The sequence below is a fragment of the Ptychodera flava genome, chromosome 1, assembly GCF_041260155.1.
Source record: "Ptychodera flava strain L36383 chromosome 1, AS_Pfla_20210202, whole genome shotgun sequence".
NCBI classification, from domain to species: Eukaryota; Metazoa; Hemichordata; class Enteropneusta; family Ptychoderidae; genus Ptychodera; species Ptychodera flava.
The window spans coordinates 57,872,408-57,895,890 of NC_091928.1; the positions used below are offsets into that span (position 1 = coordinate 57,872,408).

The 23,483-nt window shown below is 35.4% G+C and overlaps 1 protein-coding gene across 2 annotated transcripts in view; it reads left to right on the forward strand.

The window, feature by feature from the left end:
• Positions 1-23,483, forward strand: part of LOC139141840 (glutamate receptor ionotropic, NMDA 1-like) — a 45,661-nt gene that overhangs the window by 9,874 nt on the left and 12,304 nt on the right. The window contains exons 2-11 of one of the 2 annotated variants that reach the window (XM_070711534.1): positions 7,134-8,116; positions 16,154-16,336; positions 17,034-17,143; positions 17,736-17,857; positions 18,380-18,560; positions 19,972-20,206; positions 20,568-20,679; positions 21,094-21,212; positions 21,517-21,681; positions 23,071-23,094. In XM_070711534.1, coding sequence (XP_070567635.1) covers positions 7,694-8,116; positions 16,154-16,336; positions 17,034-17,143; positions 17,736-17,857; positions 18,380-18,560; positions 19,972-20,206; positions 20,568-20,679; positions 21,094-21,212; positions 21,517-21,681; positions 23,071-23,094 — 1,674 coding nt within the window. In that variant the 5' untranslated portion in view covers positions 7,134-7,693. The remainder of the gene's footprint in view (positions 1-7,133; positions 8,117-16,153; positions 16,337-17,033; positions 17,144-17,735; positions 17,858-18,379; positions 18,561-19,971; positions 20,207-20,567; positions 20,680-21,093; positions 21,213-21,516; positions 21,682-23,070; positions 23,095-23,483) is intronic. The other variant, XM_070711544.1, reaches the window with a different exon arrangement.

Sequence of the window (23,483 nt, forward strand, 5' to 3'; positions counted from 1 at the left end):
AATGTTTTAAAGGGCTGACTGTATACGCTGACCCTGTCTGCCATCATCTTGAGGGCCCCACAACATGTAACTCAACAATTCTATTAACCCTTTGAGTGCCAAAGTCAATTTTTGTCAGATTTTTGCCAAAATTTTTGATAAAAAACTGAGGCCAATGAAATGTTGTGTTCATTTGGTCCAAAATTATCAGAAAAATTATAGAAAAGTTCATAAAAATTGTTAAATGTTGCACTGAAATTTTGGTGGGAAAAATACAGCACTCAACAGACTGTTATCTTGAAAACATGAGATGTATGCTGCAATTTTAAATTCAGAAATGAAGTGAAAAAGAAATAATCAGAAACATGATATAACGTTTACCTGCTCGTTTTACCAGTCTATTACAAATTTAGTTCTCACATTTCACTGTTTTAACATTGTGTACTGGAACAAAATTATATCGAACTGTTCTATTGTAATATAAGTTGAGTATTTACCTGCCAAGGTGTGTACCGAAGTAAAAAAGTGAGTTCCAGTCTGTTAATGATGTATTCAGAAAGTGTCATAGGCAAAACCCTACGACAGCTCTAAACACCTTGAATGATTTTCATATTACATGAAATAATATCTGTTGTTCAGAGATAAATGATATGCAAAACTCATTTCAGTTCGCATTCATCCATTGATACTGGCATCATGTACTACATGGTGTACTGTATAGCGCAGTTGATGATCTGCTGCTTCAAATTATTTGAATTGAAAATGAATTCAAGGTCACTTTTGAAAAAAAGAGCGTCACTGAGTTTATCAGAGATCTGTGTTATGTCTTTTATAACATGCAGCATTGTAACACATCAAGGACATAGTGATTATCATTAATGAGATGAATTGGTAAAAAAACACCAAAGGACCTGTACAAATTATCATATTCATATTCATAAATCTGCAGGCAATAAATATTAATCGAACGCTTTTAATTGCGCTATTGTGACCTAGAAAATAACCCAATTTTCTGCAAAATGCAGTGTTAAATATAATGAAATTCAATTCTAAATTCAGCCAGACACATTATTATCATGATGATTAATCCAATTGTTTGTTAATCACTAAGTTGAAAAGAAGAATAATTTATTTTACTGGTATCTAATTTTATTTTTTTCCTTTGAAGTCACACATTTACAAAGCAGATAATAGGAATTTTATCTGTGCTGTATCAAAATTATTAGATTTGGTATTTTGAACTGTCTGCAGTATCATACTTCAAGGCACGGCAGATCAGCACGTTCATTAAAATATGCAGTCTGTGATCCTATCACTGACGTCTGCAGATATATTCTGCTGGTTTCAAAGAGTTTTTAAAAAGGAAATTACATTTACTATGAAACAGTGAATCAAAAAACACTGATATGTTCATCTGTGGTTCCCCGATGCATCATAATCTGTCAAGTTAGATCCTCCATGGTTTTTGAGTTTTGGCTCAGGTAACGCTCGTCTGTCATACACTTCACTGCAGGTATCTTTGCGTAAAAGTGTGATAGTTTGTAAACACGTACCGTTTACTGGTATTAGTGATGCATTCTGTACTGTTTCACTTTGAAATCAAATGATGCAATTTATTTTATGATATTTTACAAAATATATTTAGCAATTCAAATGTACAGTACTATGGTTACTGCGTTGAGTTACAACTGTGATTGTACACAAGATTGAACACAACATATGGTACTGCAGCGATACTTGGTATGGCTGTATTATGCTGTTTTATTCTTTCAGTGAATGTTTTGTGGCCCTGTAATATAGAATGCTTACTTTGAATTCCTTTCCACATCAGGATTTGTTTTTCAAATGCGACACCTGGAAAAAAAACTACGAAAGTACTGACTTCAAATATGTTTAACATGATGTACTATTATGTTGATAGCTGAAGAGGATGGCCTAGCTTGTTGATGTAAACATTAATCAATTCACAGATTCAGAGACAGTAGAAATTTTCAATAATTGAAGATTTAATTGACAGAAGTCACCCAGGGAACAACCATGTTGATTGATTAGTGTATAAATCTGTCCTGATCTGCAGTTTGTGTGGATATAATGTGAAGCAAGTAGAGAAAATTGTGTTTTCACAGCCTTTGTAGAATATTAAAATATGCCATATTTCTCAGGTAGTGTGTACTTTGAATTTTGAAGATTCCTTGAAATGGTCTTTCCATCTATTTTTGCTGTATCATGTATGCACTGGAATAACTTTGTAGAATGTTTAAATTCCAATAGGCATTTAATATTGATAAAAAATTCTGTGCTGCTGACAAAATCCAAGATTTATGGATTGAACATGAGATGAGAATGCTTTTCATGACCAGATCTGGTACTATAGGTGCAGCCTGGCACTAGGTGAGGGACGCCAAGCCTGTCACTTAAGGTGCAGCCATGCACAGGTTAGGGAGGCCAGGCCTAGCATCTGGTATTAGACACAGCTGGCAGTACTGGATGCATGAAGTATTCCTTTTTGTATTGAAAGTATAACAACAGGGGACCAGAAACAAAACTGAAATCGTTCTCCTTAAAAATACATGTAAGCTAAGGATGTTACACAAATGAAGATCCTGTCTCAGCTAGGAGATGGGTGAAATACTTTGTTTATTTATGCACTTAGAGATCAGGCAATCTCCAAAAAGCAAACAAAAAATCAAACTCTTAGAGCGTATCCCAGTGTCATATTTTCATTCATCAATTATCCTGCAAATGTGCACAGTAAATGAATGCAGAAATGAACATATCACATCCGGGGATGACAATAGTGAATCCTTATACAATCATTTCATTGGTCCTTTAAATATTGGTAAACTTTGGTAATTGGCTGTTCAAAATTGTCTGCATGGTGACCCCTGATATTATCTTATTTTTGATTGTGAAATACCGGTATAATGTTCAGTGATGACTTGTGTATTCTAGCTGAGGTGAATACATTCATCTTTCATCAGTATGATAACTGTGACCTTTACTGGTATTTTGAATTCAAATGTCATCAGTGTTTGATATGAAATCCAATGTAGTCATGTCATTTGTAATATTTTATCTCTTGTACCAGCAAGAGAATATATTTACCAAACATGATACATAGAATATATTTACCAAACATGATACATAGAATATATTTACCAAACATGATGCAAAGAATATATTTACCAAACATATTTACCAAACATGATACATAGAATATATTTACCGAACATGATACATAGAATATATTTACCAAACATGACACATAGAAATTAAAGAGAAGAGAAAGCTACATCAAAAAATGTAATTCTAATTTTTTTAAAAATATATTCGTGATATTTATTACAGTGGCAGACAAGTACAATTTTTCTGAAATCAATATCTGTATAAATTGTGTACAGGGATCTGAAAATGTGATCACACTATTTGACAAAATCTAACAGATGGTAAGCGAGTAACAGTAAGAAACATGATATGGTTTAATCCATATGAAGAAGAGATATGGGAATCCCAAAACAGATTGATGGAGCTTGTCATATTCACAAATATTTCATTTTTGATCCACGACCAATGTGTGATCCCCGCAGACATGATTTAATGATTAAATCAACAGATCATGATTACTCAAATACTATGTGATTATTGCTGTCAATCATGTGAGACTGACCCAAACTCTACTGACCTGGTTTCTCAGAGAAGATTCCTGAACATATAACTCTCTTTCCAACACTGATCAATTGTGTCTATAGTGTATTTCATCAATTTATCATTTAAGTTTCCTTGCAGCCATTACAATGCTTCCTGTGTCAGAGGGACTTTCCAACTTTTCACATTCAAATAAATAAAATTCTCAATCACAAATTTAATCTTTAATCCTCCTGGAAACGTTTTCCCAATATCATGAAATTTTGAAATTTGCTCAGAAATGTAATATACTGTGATGGTTATAAAACTGATTTCTCCTGCACTGTTACTCTGTCAAAACAAAACTTTACATTTTTATCCTTGAATATAAATTGTGTCTTTGTGTCAGTGAAATTAATCTTTATGCTCAATTTTTATTTCCTAAAGTCAGAAATGTGTTGGTAATTCAAAATGTCACAATTTTTATTTAAACATTTTTTTATTTTAAAGTGAATAATTTCTTTGAACAAAAATTAGTACTCAATGTAAATTACATATATCCACAACAGATTCTGCAGTAACGTCATCTACCATTTCGTTACTCTTTTTGAAGTACCTATCAAGTACAGTGTCAAGGTATGTCTCTAAAGTGGAAAACTTGAAATAATTAAAAATTTCATCCACCATTGGAAAATATTAAATTTGGATTTTCAGAAAACTAAGACAGTAAATATTTTTCTTTTTCTGAGCGCTTTAAAATGAACCCCCCACAAGAGGTAGATTAGAAAAGAATCTTAGAAATTTGAGAATCGGAATATCTGTCTGGAGATGTGTTCTTAGTCTTAATCATTATCACAATTCACATGTTCTTGAAACATTATCCAAGGGCCTTATTTGTCTCATGCCAACATTGCATTTCTTAAGGTAAACATACACAGCTCTCTCTGTAACTCTGATTAAACTTCACACTGAAGTGCCTCTTTGATATTGAATGGTCATTGGAATTGCGTGTGGAAAATAACATGACATGTCGGACGTACCACAGTAAAGCTTGAAAGCTGACTATCAATATTTTGGTCGTTTATACTGCATTAGATTGAACTCACATGATGAACTCATGCTCTCTCCCTTGATTGGCATCAGCTGTCGCTGTAAATTCTTGTGAGATCTACTTGACATTCTGTTCAACTGTACGGCAGATTTTACCATTTCTGTGTAGTCAATGTTAATTCATGTATACATTCTTGATGTGTGTCCACGTTGAGAGGATGTTAATTTCATCAATTTGTTGATTCAGATCAATTTGTAATATTTTGTGATCAAATCAAGTATGGTAGACTGACAGGCGTCATCAGTTTTCACCATTATAATTTTCTGTCATAATTTTTTGTACATTAACAAAGCTATTTATGGAATGAACAGTGTTTGATTTACATATATTTTGTCTGAAAATTGTATAGAACATTCTGAAATATGGTCTTCAGCCTTGAAGTTTAAGATTTAAGTATAGGTTCATTTCTAGGTTTTGAGAGAATATACATCCATGCCTGAATTTAAGGACATGCTACATATTATAATTTCTGTTTTTCTAATTCTCCTTTATTTATGTTTTTATTGGTATGATTGTTTGTTTTTTTAAGTCAGTGGAGAAACAAAAATGAAACGCACAAATCATTGTCACAACACAATTATCAATAATACACCATACAAAAAATTGAAGTTTAGCCAGAAAAATTTACTGTTTAATAATGTTGACAAGGTTGGTTGTGCTGACATGACTTATGTATGTGTCATGACTTACATGTTGGACAGTAAAACATGAACAGGGTTGGACTTAAAATGGACTGAAATGACTAAATGTTCTTAGCTTTAACTTTTAAGGTGGACATTTCAGAGCAGTGAAATACAATACATCCTGTAAAACATTGGTAATGCAATTCAGTTGACAATTCTAACTGAAGATAAGAACAATGTAATGCCATAGAATGTAACTCGTGCACGAAATATTTACTTAGTAGAAATTATCAATAATTATAAAAATATCTAATTTTCATGTATGCCTTTAAAACAAACTGTCTGACTTCATGGCTTATCATAAAATTATTCAAGCCAAGGCTAAGAAATATCATTTTGAAAAAAAAATTAATGCTGAAAATGTTTGATGCTGTCATTCTTGTTTATTTATTATTCTTCTTGACAAGCCTAGAAAACTACTTATGGATAACTCATCAGGGAAATACTGGAAAACTAATTGGCATACTTCTGTGGAATGGAGAAAGATTGCACACTTCTGTGGAATGGAGAAAGATTGCAATATTCAGCTCTGTAATTTGCTGCTGATGTCAAAATGTGTAGAGAATACCAAATGTGTTGTACACACACTGTAACAATCATGGTTGATGTCTGGAATGAGAATATTTCCAGATACAGTACGGTACATAGCCTGGTGTTACTGTATAACTTATACAATATATTATCATATAGCCTGGTGTTACTGTATAACTTATATAATATATTATCATATAGCTATGGTGAAGCCATACACTGCTGGATTTCCTATATCTTTCAAACTTTTTCTTTGTATAGATCAAAATATCTTGATTAAATGGCTAGTAATGCTATCTTTTGATGACATTTTCACTATTTTTGGTTTTAATGTCAACCATAATTTCTTGTTCTCCCCAAACCATGTTGCCACAGCATTCAGCAGTGTACATGTGTGAACTGCATTGCACGGACAAGTGAAGTCTGTTCCAGATTATGATTCAAATGTAAACAAAATTAATGTATTTTACAGAATGATAATTATAGATGCTATGGAGACAGTACCAGTAGAGTGGGTGTTTTAGGAGTAGATTAACTTTCAATCAACATACAAAACAAAATAATGAAAATAATCATCAAAGTTAACATGACTGGCACTATCTCATTGATTAGACTATATCCTGCACAATAGGAAGTGAAATTCAGCATTGCCCCATTTCCACGCACTCTCTTTGAAATATTTTTCCACTGTTTGTTGGTCAGTATTTATTTATTTGTGCAGCTTTTATTTAATGTTTTTTGTTTACATTTTAAGTCAGTGGTAATTTGAAAGGTTTCATTCTTCTACCTCATTTCCTTAGAATCTTTCCCTCCCCTCCCATATTCTAAATGTTCGTACAAGTACAGCGTGTAGAGTCTCTTGTTACATGCAAGTCATTGGTTGATAGTGAGTGATTCACTGTACCAGTATGTTTTCAAAGTTGATTATATTTACATTGACTGTAAATCTCATAAAAGTGGGCAGATCTCACAATTTCCAAAGGTGCACATGGTAGCTTTTATTATTTTAAATTAATGCTGTGTGTATAATTATGTACAGTGCAGTTAAAATATATCATTGAGTCCTTTATTGTTTCATTATTTCATCAAAGCCATCAAGTATTGAAGATATATGTGCACCATGTGCATCATGACATTGGCAACATGTTTGAAAATATTTTACACTTTCATAAATAATGTTTTCTTTCTGTCTTGTTTATCAACAGGATTTATGGAAAGACCTTGACAAAGGATTGGAACAATTTTCACCGAGTAAAATTTTCATTTTCTGTTTCATCCCATATTGAAACCAAGGACATCAAGACAAACACCGTATGTTGTACTCACAGCAAGCAATATGTCGTTGAAACCGATGTGGCTGTGAATTGTAGCTAGATCTGGACTGGTTATTCCATATTTAATCAACCAATCCTCTGCTCTAATACATCACGGTTTACTCTGAATATCAAAACTACACAATTTCCCAAGAGCCATGCTACTTTATTAACGCGGAGTAACATCACATTCCGGCAGTCAATCTCCTTGCTCGGAATAGAGAACAGTCTTCTGGGAATACTTGGCAATCTACCTGTGTATCGTGTTTGAAATGAGACAGTGGGTTAAAAGAGACTTTGAGCAATCAGTATTCAAGTCAAGCACATCGTGTTCGCTATCGGCAGTCCAGGACAAGACATTTGATATGGTACTTTGAGGACAACACATTGGTGTTCAATATTGTGGTTTTAGGACAGGCTTTCACTATTGTGGCTAAAAATACTCATCTACAATGGCAGCTGCGGTGAAGGTTGTACCACACAGGTTCCGACTGCTGATGTCGTTTTGGACTCTCCTAGCTGCATTTTTCCAGACATACGGCACGGCTCATGGAAGGGAAAAGGAAATCATTAATATTGGAGCAATGCTGAGCTCAGAGGATTTGGAAGGTGCTTTCTACGATGCCATCGAGGAACAAAACGAGGTTATGCCCAAAATGCGACAACTTAACGGAACATTTCTGGTCATGGATGCTAACCCGATACAATTAGCGTTATCCGTCTGTCAAAAATTAGTCTCTCAGCAAGTGTATGCAGTAATTGCAAGCCATCCACCCAGTTCAGATTTATCTCCAGTTTCCATATCCTACACATGTGGATTTTACAGAATTCCTGTCATCGGAATCAGTTGCAGAGAGTCAATATTCTCTGACAAGGTAATGTAGATTAGAGTCTTTCAAGTCTATTTCAAAGAGTAGATAGTGTCTTTTAAGTCTATTAACATACAAGAGAATCTTTTGAGTCTATTTTAAAAGAAGTATACAGTGTTTTGCTTTGAAAATTTAAAAATGTATAATACTAAAAAGAATTCAGATCAAATTGAAACTCAAAATGTATGGCACCCAGTCAGCTAGCAATGATGTCACAGTCAAAACCGCTTGGCTAAATCAATCCCCACCCTCATAAAGAGTTCTGGTTCAATAACCAAACAAAGTGAAACCCCCCCTCCCCCCCCCCTCCTCAAAAGGTTAGGTATTTATTTTCACAGCATCAAATTCACACCGTTGCTAGTCTGTCCTGCATTAGTGTTTTGATATGTCCAATGAACTACATTCTACCACGGTCCCTCTATCACACAGCAGACCACTTACCTTTCAATATAATGCATACTTTACATTTGAAGGTAGTGTGTTTGTTGATGCAGTGCATTGATACAGCTTACTTAGAATCAATCTGTCTTATACATCAGTGGAAACCTGGTAATATTAAATTTCACAGGTGATCTAGAAAAACGTAAAATTTTTTATTAGTAATTATCATGTGAACATGTAATTTTTTTATAGCATGGCATTAAATATTTAATTATGGTCTACAGTGCCCAAACGGAAACTATTTATTCCTTAGATTTTCCTTCATTACATATCCAATAATCATTAAATTGTGCTTTCATCATTAAGAGTCATTTTCTTATAAACATTGATTTCATCAAATATGTCAGTTATTACCATATGCAGTAATGTGATGACACAATTTGTCTTAATTATTTTGAAACTGAGCGCTTAGGCTGCACAGTGTGATACAGGCAATTTCTTTAACCAGTTTTATAAGGAACAAATAAATGAACTGAACCCAACTGTCATAGGAGACAAGAGGATTACACTCGTTCTCATCTATCATCGAACGCACAACTTCATGTGAATGTTGATACATCTCATGAATTCATCAGTGTGTTTCCTTTGAAACTTCATGAGTTGATAAGGAACTTCCTAGGAAGATTTCAGACGCCGCCGCGCCGCGCTGGCGACAAGTTTACAAGTTTATGTAAACATAAGATACACTGTACGCAAACGACTGACGTGAACGTCATATTCCTAGCTACGTGAATACGTACCTTTACATTAGCGATTCGTATGAATTGTTCAAAAACAATGGGCGAAGTTTTAGCCCGGTAAAATGTGTGCGCGAATTTCATTTCATTAATACGACAACTAAAATGCGAATAACAGATCGCGGATACAAAAATAGTTTGGGGGCAAAGTTGAGGGTCGCTGCAACATTGTACAACTGCCGTGCACAGTATAGTACACACTTCCAAAATGCAACGTGGTTTTCCGACACCATGACGCGAAGACGCATCTGAGAACTTCACTTGAAAGGCGTTTCTTATGGTGAAATTGCATCGACGACCGGAGTGTCTAAATCAACAGTGCACAGTATCTGCTGCAAATACGAGAGAACAGGCTCCCTTAGTGATAGACCAGCGCGAGAACGTACTAAAGTTGTCGACAACATTCTCCAACATATCGAGTTCTATAAAAAGCGGCAACCAAGTATTTACTTGCACGAAATCAGAGGGTAACTTCTTGATGATAACGGGTGTACGGCCGAAAACGTACCATCGCTGGCGACAATTCACCGAGCGATAACCGAATACCTGAACATGAGTCGAAAGAAAATATCAAGTCTTGCTGCCGAATCGATGACTCCAGCTATCGGACAATATACACTGGATTTCATAGAAACTGTTTCTGATTACAATATAAATCAAATTCATTGGTTTGACCAGTCTTCGGTGATCAGAACTACTGGCAATCGTCGTTTTGGACAAGCAGAAATCGGAACACCGGCAGCGGAAATACAAGGGTATGTATCGAACGCTATATATTCGATCAACAACCTCGTCAGTACTACAGGTGTTGATCATTCCGATGTGATCGTTGGACCATCAAACGGGTTGGAGTTATTGAACTTTTTCGATGAGGCTGTTCGAGTTACGGATAATTTTGGAAATCCTTGTTTGGCCGTAGGTGACTGTGTAATTATGGATAATTGCGGTTTCACCACGCCCGATATGTTGAGCAAAATCTCAACGACTATTGCAGGCGAGAGGGGTTCGACTGATTTACCGGCCACCATATAATGTTTTCAACGTTTGCGAGCCGTGTTTCAACTATATAAAGAGCGAGCTGAGATCTCATCAAGATTTCGCCTACAGGTTCACTGAACTAGCGACTGCTAATGCCATAGCAAACATTACTCCCGGTGCTTGTCGTTTCTTTGCGAGAGAATGTGGTTACATTTGAAAATGGGACCGTCATCATTCGTAGTATCGTCACTACACGCACGTACATTTGTGCCGGGGTGAGGAAATGAACTAGCGCGATGTTGATTCTCAAGGAAATTTCGAGTACATTTTTTCTCTCTTGAAATGTGAATCTTTCGTATTTCACAAAAGTGTAAGAACGTTTCTCTGCCCGAAACTGATGGCGATGTCCCATCCTGAACGTAAATCTTCGCCTCGGCATTTTAAACTTTCACTTACTAGCTTCCATTCTCATGAATTCACCCACCCTCATGTACACGGATGTTATCTTTTGTGCACCATAGTATTGGAAGTGAACGTTAAACACAAATTCTGACGACATTTTCATTTACAAAACTCATCGGCACCATGGACAAACCAACAAAAGTTTGGAAAAACTCGAACACCGCGGAAAGCATGGAGCGTTCCAGGGACAACTGTGCATGCTCTCAGCGAAAATAAATGTGGCGCACACGTGTTGTATGCCCCAGTATGTTTTATTTGTTGGCGCCGACTTGTCTGGAAGTCTGTAGCAATATTATTAATTACATCGTTGAGGCGGCGAAATCTTCCTAGGAAGTTCCTTATCAACTCATGAAGTTTCAAAGGAAACACACTGATGAATTCATGAGATGTATCAACATTCATATGAAGTTGCGCGTTCGATGATAGATGAGAACGAGTGTAAAATTACACAAACAATTTGAATTTGCTCCCTACAGCAAGATCTGTGCAGTGAATTTTGGTGGAAAAGACTATGACCTTTCTGTATTTACATTTTCATGGCTGCCTACCAGCAAGTGTGCCAATTATATTTGCCATAAAGCTTAGAAAGAACAAATCTGTTTGATAGGGCTCTTCACTAGTGATATTGGTGGCTAATTGATTAGATTTGAATCAGTGACACTCCATGTATGTCCACACTCTAGGTAATTCCTACAACAACATCATCAGATATGAAAACAAACAGTGTAAACCAGAGTTTGTTCTGTTTCAGAGATTGCATAATATAGTCGGTAACATATGGCACAGATTTGTCAGTGTCCGCCTGATTTGTGTAGCTTTGTGAACATATCACTCAGCTTGTTTTGTATGACAAATGTTGATTCTGTAAATGGAACAGACACAACTGTGTTCATGAAAGTGTGAGTCATAAAAAATAAAGGGTGTCCGTAGTAATAATGCTAATGGTAGCAGGTATAGACACCACAGTCCCTGATTTGATATGCAGCTTCTGATTCTTTTGTCTGATGTGCCCTAAGTGATCTGTGGCTTAAAGCATGGATGTAAAAAATAGATGCTTAAAGCAAGCAATGTGTCCAGCTGTTATGAATTGCTAGCTCTCTGAGCTGAGTTACACTAGGCTTTAGCACTCATATAGTTGAGGCAAAAGGCCGTAGGGACAAACCATTTGATTTCAGAGGGGTAGGTAATGGGTACGCCAGCAAATTTTTTCCCCACCCATGTGGCAGAAAATGTAACGCTATTTTCTCTCATTACTGGACATAAAGACATTACTTGATCAGTTTTTTAGTCCCCACGGACACCGTCCGGGGGGACTTATAGGTTTGGTCATGTCCGTGCGTGCGTGCGTCCGTCCGTGCGTCCGTGCGTCCGTCCGTTCACGCAGATATCTCTGAGATGCCTGGAGCGATTTCATTCAAACTTGATACAAGGATTACTTCATATGGCATACAGATGCACGTCAATTTGTTTTGTGATACGATCCAATATGGCCGCCAGGCGGCCATTTTATTACGATTTTTTCATGTACAGAGCCATAACTCAGGCATGTTCCAACCGATTTTATTCAAAGTTGGTACAAGGACATGACCAATGTCATAGATATGCACGTCAATTGTTTTGTGATACGATCCAATATGGCCACCAGGCGGCCATTTTATTACGATTTTTTCATGTACAGAGCCATTACTCAGGCATGTTTCAACCGATTTCATTCAGAGTTGTACAAGGACATGACCAATGTCATAGATATGCACATCAATTTGTTTTGTGATACGATCCAATATGGCCGCCAGGCGACCATTTTTTTACGATTTTTTCATGTACAGAGCCATTACTCAGGCATGTTTTGACCGATTTTATTCAGAGTTGGTACAAGGACATTGACCAATGTCATAGATATGCATGTCAATTTGTTTTGTGATACGATCCAATATGGCCGCCAGGCGGCCATTTTATTACGATTTTTTCATGTACAGAGCCATTACTCAGGCATGTTCCAACCGATTTTATTCAAAGTTGGTACAAGGACATTGACCAATGTCATACAGATGCACGTCAATTTGTTTTGTGATACGATCCAATATGGCCGCCAGGCGGCCATTTTATTACGATTTTTTCATGTACAGAGCCATTACTCAGGCATGTTTCGACCGATTTTATTCAGAGTTGGTACAAGGACATTGACCAATGTCATAGATATGCACATCAATTTGTTTTGTGATACGATCCAATATGGCCGCCAGGCGACCATTTTATTACGATTTTTTCATGTACAGAGCCATTACTCAGGCATGTTTTGACCGATTTTATTCAGAGTTGGTACAAGGACATTGACCAATGTCATAGATATGCATGTCAATTTGTTTTGTGATACGATCCAATATGGCCGCCAGGCGGCCATTTTATTACGATTTTTTATGTACAGAGCCATTACTCAGGCATGTTTTGACCGATTTTATTCAGAGTTGGTACAAGGACATTGACCAATGTCATAGATATGCATGTCAATTTGTTTTGTGATACGATCCAATATGGCCGCCAGGCAGCCATTTTATTACGATTTTTTCATGTACAGAGCCATAACTCAGGCACGTTTCAACAGATTTTATTCAGAGTTGGTACAAGGACATTGACCAATGTCATAGATATGCATGTCAATTTGTTTTGTGATACGATCCAATATGGCCGCCAGGCGGCCATTTTATTACGATTTTTTCATGTACAGAGCCATTACTCAGGCATGTTTCGACGATTTCATTCAGAGTTGGTACAAGGACATTGACCAATGTCATAGATATGCACATCAATTTGTTTTGTGATACGATCCAATATGGCCACCAGGCGACCATTTATTACGATTTTTTCATGTACAGAGCCATTACTCAGGCATGTTTTGACCGATTTATTCAGAGTTGGTACAAGGACATTGACCAATGTCATAGATATGCATGTCAATTGTTTTGTGATACAATCCAATATGGCCGCCAGGCGGCCATTTTATTACGATTTTTCATGTACAGAGCCATTACTCAGGCATGTTCCAACCGATTTTATTCAAAGTTGGTACAAGGACATTGACCAATGTCATAGATATGCATGTCAATTTGTTTTGTGATACGATCCAATATGGCCGCCAGGCGGCCATTTTATTACGATTTTTTCATGTACAGAGCCATTACTCAGGCATGTTTTGACCGATTTTATTCAGAGTTGGTACAAGGACATTGACCAATGTCATAGATATGCATGTCAATTTGTTTTGTGATACGATCCAATATGGCCGCCAGGCGGCCATTTTATTACGATTTTTTCATGTACAGAGCCATAACTCAGGCACGTTTCAACAGATTTTATTCAGAGTTGGTACAAGGACATTGACCAATGTCATAGATATGCATGTCAATTTGTTTGTGATACGATCCAAAATGGCCGCTGTGCAGCCATTTTATTACGATTTTTTCATGTACAGAGCCATAACTCAGGCATATCTCAACCGATTTTATTCAAAGTTGGTACAAGGACATTGACCTATGTCATACATATGCACATCAATCTGTTTTGTGATACGATCCAATATGGCCGCCAGGCGGCCATTTTATTACGATTTTTTCATGTACAGAGCCATTTCTCAGGCATATCCGCATGTTTTGACCAATTTTATTCAAAGTTGGTACAAGGACATCGACCAATGTCATAGCTATGCACATCAATTTGTTTTGTGATGCGATCCAATATGGCCGCTGTGCGACCATTTTGTTACGATTTTTTTCATGTCCTGAACCATAACTCAGACATGTATCAAGCGAATTCATTCAAAAGTATTTTTATCACAGACCTAATGAAGAGGACTCTATCCTCTTTGAGGACCTGTAATCAAAATACTGATTAATAAGTGGGGACTGTGTCATCAACGATGACTTGTTTCTTCTTCTTCATTGCCTGCCTATAATTTTTTCCATAAATCCTCCAGCCCCTTCCCCAGAAGTCAAATGGTTCTCCCCATACTGTGAATAAGGCAGCCATGAGAGAGAGGATACAGCAGATAAAAAGTTTTAAGAATTGCTGACGGATTAGGCCAAGTATATCTCTCCCTATGGTTGTTACAAAAATTCCTTGGTCAAATCACACTGGTCAGCTAGATGAAATTTTTTGATCAATAATGTGAAATTGTGCAGGAAAAACAAATCAATAGACTTGAATTTTATTTCGAAATAGGAGAGATATGTTATAGAAATCACAAAAAATTCAAACTAGACGAGTGGCTAACTCACCTATTTTTCACACCTAGTGTACCCACCTCATATACTGCTACAACATACATCATCTGAAAGCTTATTATCTCTACTTCAAGAAAAATGACGATGTTGAGCTGCCAAGTAGGACCATAATCTCCTAATTTGCATAATTCACATGGGTACCCAATGTGTGTAAATCTGATATAGAAAATTTATTGTTAACTACTTTAAATATATCTTTAAAGTATCAAGTGATGTATCAAATGAATGGTATTTGCATGTAAAACACAAATTGATATCAAAGAGATATTAAAAGCCATTTTCAGAAATATTTTCATATTTATATGGAAAAAGATATTTTCCCCTTTCGAATAACAGTGTTTTAAAAATTATAAGAAGAGATAATAAGCTTTCAAATGACTTATGATGTGGCTGTATGTAAGGTGGATACATTAAACTCCTAAAATAAAGCCTTTTTTGGTTGATTTACCACTCACCTACCGGTACTAGTTCTCAGAGATTTATCGTCAGGCAGCCTGATGTTTTCACATTCATGTATGGCAGATATCAGTTCTCCATATGGTGAACATCACATGATTTGGTGAGATGTATTTTGGAGAATGTCAAATACTGTTTTTTCAGCATAGTAGCTATTCTACTGTGAAAGAGATTTGGTAGATTTTATGAATTTTATGTTAAATGATAACTTAGTCTTAGCAGTGTAATTTTCATTTTTGCTAATTTTATAATTTTAATAGTGGTAAGTATGAAAGAAGACTCTATGTTACAGTAATTGAGTTAAAATAGAATTCTTTAATTATTGATAATCTAAATCTAGCTAAGAGCTAATGGATCAAAAAAGGTGATTCCAAAGAAAAGCCACCATTTCAAGGTCACATAAGGTTGTTGTATATGATACTGCAATGTTTGGAACAAAAATACTCATAAAAAGCCATTTGTCATTGTACATATTGTATTCATCCATTAAGCTCATATTTTACTTTTCACATGGGAATATACACTTTACTTTACTCTTTACTTTATTGCTCAACAACACACTCGAGGAGTGCGGTAAGGCAAAAATTACAAAACTCAGCAAACACTGGATGAAGCTGTGCCGGGGGTATATACATACAGCTGTCTCAAAACTCAATTCTCGCTTCAAAAATGTTTTTATTTTTACATTCCAGAACATCCACATGTCTTTCCTTCGTACTGTGCCGCCATATTCTCACCAAGCTCACGTCTGGGCTGATATTTTAAGATTCTATGAATGGGAGAGAGTTGTGACAATAACAAGCAGTGATCAAGATGGCAGGGCGGTACTTAGTGCGTTCAAACAACAAGAAGAGGACAGTGATGGTGAAATCAAGGTGAATACACAATTTATTGATGTATGGTTTGGAGAAAATGTTCATATGTGAAAGTTGACTGTACATATTAAGTTTCAGTTAAGGTAGTTTATACCTTAAAATTGAGTTTCCTCCAGAAAAATCTGGACCATATTCTCTTTTAGTATCAAGAATACTCAGGGGTTACCGTACAAATTATGGTACTAGGGATACAAAGTACTGTAAATTTACAGATATGTGAAATGTAAAATGGCCGCCATCCCAGTATTTAACCTCAACAGGGAAAACTTGAATTTTCAACTTTCATTAAAGTTAGATGGTAAAAAGTGTATTTACCCCAAGAAGCCAACAGAAGCAGTTGGAAAGTATTATAAATATTTTGGAGTGCATATATCTGTCCCCAAGGCACATTCAAGCTACCTTAAAGCAATGGCCAGACTGAAGTATATCATGACTTTCCTATGTCAGTGGAATAATAATGTGGGTGAAAATGATGTTGCAAGAAAGTAATGTGAGCTTGCTGATACTTGTATTGATATGTTCATGAATGTATTTTCAAAATTACCATCATTTAGTTTACTACATGTTTTCCATTTCTGTGCAATCTCATTTCTTCTTGTACTGTTTTAATGTCAAGATACATTTATTTGTCATAAAAGTAAGTATAAATGTTCTTGATAATGATGGATTTCTTCTCCGTCGCTTATTCTGCCAACAGATTGAAGAATCTCTGGTCTATAAACCTGGCGGTGGTGATAAAAACAACATGACAGAACTCTTGCTGAAAACCAATGAAGTACATTCCAGAGTCTTTCTACTGTATGCAAAGTAAGTGTGAATAACTATGTTACCATGGTGACTGTCTGTGTGTCCATGAGCAAAGGCTAGTAATGATTGGTCTGTTTCTTAGTTTGCTGACAAATTCTTTTCGTTAAAATTGATGAAAATGTCTTAATAATATTATATGTGCCTCAAAAAAAAAGACGTAAATTGTTACCCAAACTTTCCTCAATAACATTTCCAACCTTTCTTTCACTAAATCAAGAATTAAAAATTTGGGGTCACCATGCAAAATTTGGTACTAGAGAGAAAAATTTCCTAAAATTTCACGATATTTGAAATTCAAAATAGCCACCAACCCTGTGGTAACTCTATGGGAAAATTAAATTAAAAATTTTGTTTCGAAAAACTAAGATGGTGAAAACTTTCCATACAGCAAGAGTTTTAAAATGAGCCCCCTCAACAAGTGGTAGATCAGAGTAGAATTGATAAAATTTGAGAGCCTGATAATCTGTCCCTGAGTTACATTCTAACTTAAGAGGCAACTATGATTGAAAAATACCTATTCCTTGATTGTACAGCAAGAAAATACAAACATACAGTGATTGGAAAATGATTGTTTTCTCTAATTTCTGTACAGTGAGGAAGATGCAATAGAAGTGTACCGCGCAGCCAAGAAGCTAAACATGACAGACAGTGGTAATGTATGGTTAGTCACAGAACAGGCAATTACTGGAAGAGCTTTGCAAGAAGCACCAACAGGTTAGTGAAATGTGAAAATGGCATTAAATCCACTTCAGGAAAAATGTTCTGTAGGCTTCTATAGAATTGTATGGAATCTTGTTGTTCTAAAGAATAAAAAATGGTTCCAATGTCTACAGCCTCTACTGATTGGGATGATAAATCTCAAGGGGTTAACCCTTTGAGTGCTGTACTAGAATTTTCCCACCAAAATTTTACTGTCACATTTTGCCAATTTTTATGAATCTTTATGAAATTTTTTGATAATTTTGGACCAAATGGACATCGTATTTCATTAGCTCCAGTTTTTTATCAAAACTTTGGCAAAAATGTGAGAAAAATTGACTAGGGTATATTTTTCAAAGGGGAGAAAAAATCATTGGCACTCAAAGGGTTAATAGTGAATCTGAAGGGGGTATTGGTAAATGTGCTGGAGAGGTTACTGGTATATCTTGAGGAGGTTATTGTCCCAATACTGAAACGTTAACAAAGATAAACTTCAAACATTTGATGTGCAATGAGACTGTTGGTTTGTATTTGCAGGTATTGTTGGATTACGTCTTGCTAATGGAACAAATGAGCTGGCTCACATCCAGGATTCAATACAGATCATCTCTAAAGCCCTGACTGAATTGTATGCCAGTACAAAACAGAACATCTCTAAACCACCAAGTAACTGCAGAGGAACTGAAAAGTTTTGGAAAAGTGGACCTCAATTTTATAAGTATGTAATATTTCATTGACACGATAGACAAAATGTAGAACAGTATGGTTCATATCAGTATGGTATACATGTATTTCGTAATTTAAAACAACTTGATTTTGGAGTAAATTAGTGGATTAGTGTACTAACCCTGTGTAACATTGATCAAGTTGAACAAGACAATCTTTATATACTTTATACATATAGAGGGCAGGGGAGCTGGCTGAAATCACTGTACAACGACACCCATGTACTAATAGGAGTTGTTTGTCTCTAATCAATGGCTTCATATAATCAGCTATTCTATGTGGATGAAGAACTTTTATTGCTGGTTGCACTGATGTAAAATGGTGATAATATAAAGAACATATTATCAAAGCATGGCTGAAGTAAATTCATCATGTCAAGTAATTTGAGCATTGTACCGAAAGTCTTGTGAAATTCTAGGTGTAACTTAAATTTGTAAACAGTAGTGGGTGATTTCTAAAACTTATGAAAACAAAAATAATATATGAGTAACCTTCTATTGACATTGGTTTTGAATTCCCATGGCAGTTTCTTCCTGCTAAGTTCATCAGTTTCACACTGGGTGGCAAACCCTTGTATTATGACTGTGTGAAGGTCTCCTTTGAAATCACTGTCAAACTGGGTAGTTGCAGGCCAAAATTTTATTCTAGTAAAGTAGGTAAAACTTTTGACAGACTCAAAGACGAACTGAACTCACAGAGGCAAAGCAAAGCATCAGTGTATTGTAGTATAGAATAGCAACAGTGTTTGTTTTACATACCGGGGAATTCATAACTTTTAACTTTGTAGGAAGAAGAGTAGACTGTTTCCAAATCATACAACTTTTTATTATTAGTTTGCAATATACTTGTTTTAAATTAATTTGTAGCAAAATATTACCACCAGCTAGAATTGTAGTTGGCTGTAATGTCTGTGTGTGTAGTGTGTGTGATAACACAGGGATGAACGCCTGTGACATATCACATCATAGATACTATAATCTCTGGAATGTGATTGTAAAAGTCTTAATATTGACTCAAGGATGTTTACTTGATGGAAGTGAGCAGATTTTTCGGCAATTGCAGCCATTGCCACCGATTATTTCAAACACTGAGATACCTGTGGATTGATCTTGCTTATTGCTTCACAAGGTGAAATGAAACAATATGTAGAACAATTAATTAACCAATCACAGCCAACCTTACAAGACTACTGCTTGCAAAACAGCCAATCACAGACAATCTTACAGGACTGCTGCAGGCAAGATACAGTAACCCCTAGAGCAGTGTAGACAGCTGATAAAACTTTCAACCAATCACAGACAAGCAACCAGCAAATCCTCTGTCAATGAAATTCATAGCTGTAGTGAGACAAGTAGACTAGGTGAGAAAACCTGTGATGATTTGATTCTGGTTATTGTTACCAGGTATCTTCTGAATGCATCACTTCAGAACGGAGCAACTGGAAGAGTAGAATTTGACCAGAATGGTGACAGGATATCCTCACAGTATGAAATAGTAAACATCATTGATAAAGAAGACATAGTGGTTGGTACTTGGCCAGGACCAAAGGACAGACCATTGAGGCTGGAACGTCCTATTGTATGGCCAGGGGGAGATGAGGCTATTCCAGAGGGGTATCAAATTGCAAAAAGACTAGAGGTTAGAAATTTCATTTTTATTAACTTCTGTATGATTGGTGTTGATGGGAACATATTTGATGAGTACAAATTTTGGCCCAATAATTGGTTTCCTGGTTAAAATTCCAAAGATCTCTAAATTAGTGCAAAAAAGTTCAATTGCAAGAAACATATTGCGGAAAACAGAACAATTTTAAATTTTTTATCTGAAAGACATGGTTAATTTATGTGGTATTTGATAAATGATATTTTTTATTATAACAAATGCAATAAAGATGTAATTCAAGAAAAAAATGTATATATAAAGAAATTTACAACTTTGTTTGATATTGACTAAAAGTAATCTGTTATACATGTTTGTGTCATGTTTTTTTCTTATCCAGGTGGTCACCATTCGAAGTCATCCATTTGTATTTACTGATAAGGTTGATCCTGATGGCGAATGTCCAGAAGTTTTTCAGGTCAAATGTCAGGGGTCAAATAAAACTGATTCAGGTCAGTATAATTGGTCTTTTGTCATTCTAAGTTAGTTGAAGAAATTGCAGTGACTGTCCATATTATTCAGGGTGTCTTTTTATATCTATTGTGCAGATGAGAGAGAGTGGTTGAAAGAAGAGCATAGGTGTTTATGAGGATGAATACGGTATAGTAGACATAAATTAGAGTGTCAGCAAACACAATGGTAAACTGTGTAAGTGAATATATTAGAAAGAAAAAGGTTTATAAACAGAATGAACAGTCCTTGTCAAAGGTTACATTGGTTTAGTTATGTTAAGTCCTGTCAATAATTAGTGTGAGTTACTCTGTAGAACTACCGTCCATGCAAAACTTATTTTACATCTTTCAATATTGTCATCATCATACTGTTTGATATACTGATTGCCATCACCTCTCCTAATTCCCTGACAGAACCAATGTATTGCTGTAGTGGATTTTGCATTGATTTGCTGAATAAATTAGCTGAAAAGTTGAATTTTACTTATCATGTTCATCTGGTTGCTGATGGACATTACGGAGCCCAGGATACTGTGAGTAAAACTTTGTCCTTTTTCAGTAAATAAAATTTTCTCACCGTCTTATTTTATGAAAACTTATTTTACTTTTCTTCATAGAGTTAACACCGGAATGGCGGCCATTTTGAATTTCTGATTTCAGCAAATATTTGGTAATTTGTTTTCCAAACTTAGCACAGCAAATCCTGATATTTATTCTTGATTTCTATAGAGGGAATGGTTTAAAATTACTATACAGAAAGTTTGAACAAAAGTCTAAGTCTTACAATTTCAAGAGGCATACTACCTCAAAGCATTAATCATTATACGTTTTTTCCAGGTAAATGGTACAAATGAAAAGAAATGGAATGGCATGGTGGGAGAGTTGTTAGACGGAAAAGCTGATCTCATTGTGGCGCCACTCACTATTAACAATGAAAGAGCTCAATATATAGACTTCTCCAAGCCTTTCAAATACCAAGGATTGACAATCCTAGTCAGAAAGGTAAGCATTCTCTCCTTGATTGTGAATGTCAAGCTAAAGTCATTTGCATGACCTTTGACCCTGTAGTGTGTGACACTCAGAGACGATCCAACTCTTGTTAATGTCTAGTTCTGAATTTCTTTGCATCTCAGTAGAAAACTACGAGATGTTTGTTAAGATTAACAATACAATATAAATTTAAGCTACTTCTCAAAGCTTTACTGCTCAGCTATGTAATTTATAATGTGATGCAGCAACACGAAAATGAAAAAATCTTAGATCATGCAAATGCCTTTAACAATTAGATTATGTATTATATTATGCAAATTGAAACCCTTATGTAACACGTGATATCTTCAGACTAACAATCCAATTCAGATTACATTGTTTTTTGTCCTCAACCCTTTTTGAAGCATTTTAAAACTTCCCCTCGCTTCAAGTTATAAAAGTGCCTGTGAAACCAGCTGCTGTTATCCAGTCTAACAAGGACATGATAATTTTGATCATTTGCATATCAGTGAAATTTGTTTCGTTCGTAAAACAGTCAATCAATGGTGTTTATGTAATAAGTAAGCAATCACAGACAAGCTAGAATATAGTGTTAAAACAAATACACAATGCTGTACGTCTTCTGTGTTTGTTGATTAATATGCAAATTATTATGATTTTTGATGGACTTGTTAGGCCAGATCTTGATGTGAAAAAAGACATACGATTATTTGCTCTCTTTCCCATTGCAGTGCACCTTATCTACCTGTAATATAATACCTATGATATCCTGCAAGTTGTTGTTTCAAGAGAGTAATTACTTGACTTATTGTCACCAAAATCCTTAGAACGTTATCAAATTTGGAAAAATTAATGTATTAGTTGTTGTCTTAGAGTAATGAAGCTTGTTGGTATGGTAACTGGTAGATCAGATATTGAGAGAGACTACTGTCAAATACTGTCAATGTTGCGTGTTTCGATATCTTGTGTAGAGTTCAATGTTACTATTGTTCTGTGCAGTTCATTACAAAAAGGATTTTTTGTGGATGATATTTCTACTAAGATTACACATACCGGTAGGATAGAGTAAAGTAGAAGAATCAAAGTTTAAACTTTTGAAGTTTCGAGATGAATTTTTTGCTGGATATTTTGTACCATTTAGGAAGACACCATGATGTGAATGTTACAAATTTCTTGCATGAATATTCTATTTTGTTCCGCCATTCATCCCAAATTATTATTTCGTTATCATCATCCTCATATACATATCATATCCTTCCCTTACTTTGCAAATTTTTTCATTTATTTATCTCTTGGCCTCTTTCATGTCTTCAAACATTGAAAAGTCTTGCTGTATAAAAATGAATGAACCTTTTTTGGAGTTGCTATTGAACTGAAATATGATAACACTTTAAATTTCAGGGCTTAACTTTCCGTACTAAAGAGGTGAGTTCTGTCTAGATATGGCATGTCACAATACCTTGTCAATAATATTTTGTCAATATATATATCAATGTATCTTTTTTACATAAAGTTAGCACAGACGTCAACCTGGCTTTAACACGACTTTACTAAAGTTTACCAGAAGAACCCTTTTTTGGAACTTTTTGGAACTTTTTTATTTTTAGCAGCAAGACAACTACTTTTCCCAAGCTAAGTGCATCCCGAATATGGAATTGTGATTTGGGTAACTAAATGCAGTATGTCAAGGAAAATAAATAAATAAATCAAATAAAGGTGATAGGAACTACAACAGCATACAGTATATCAGAGATGAATTTTTTTCATAGGAACTACAACAGCATACAATTATATCAGAGATGAATTTTTCAAGA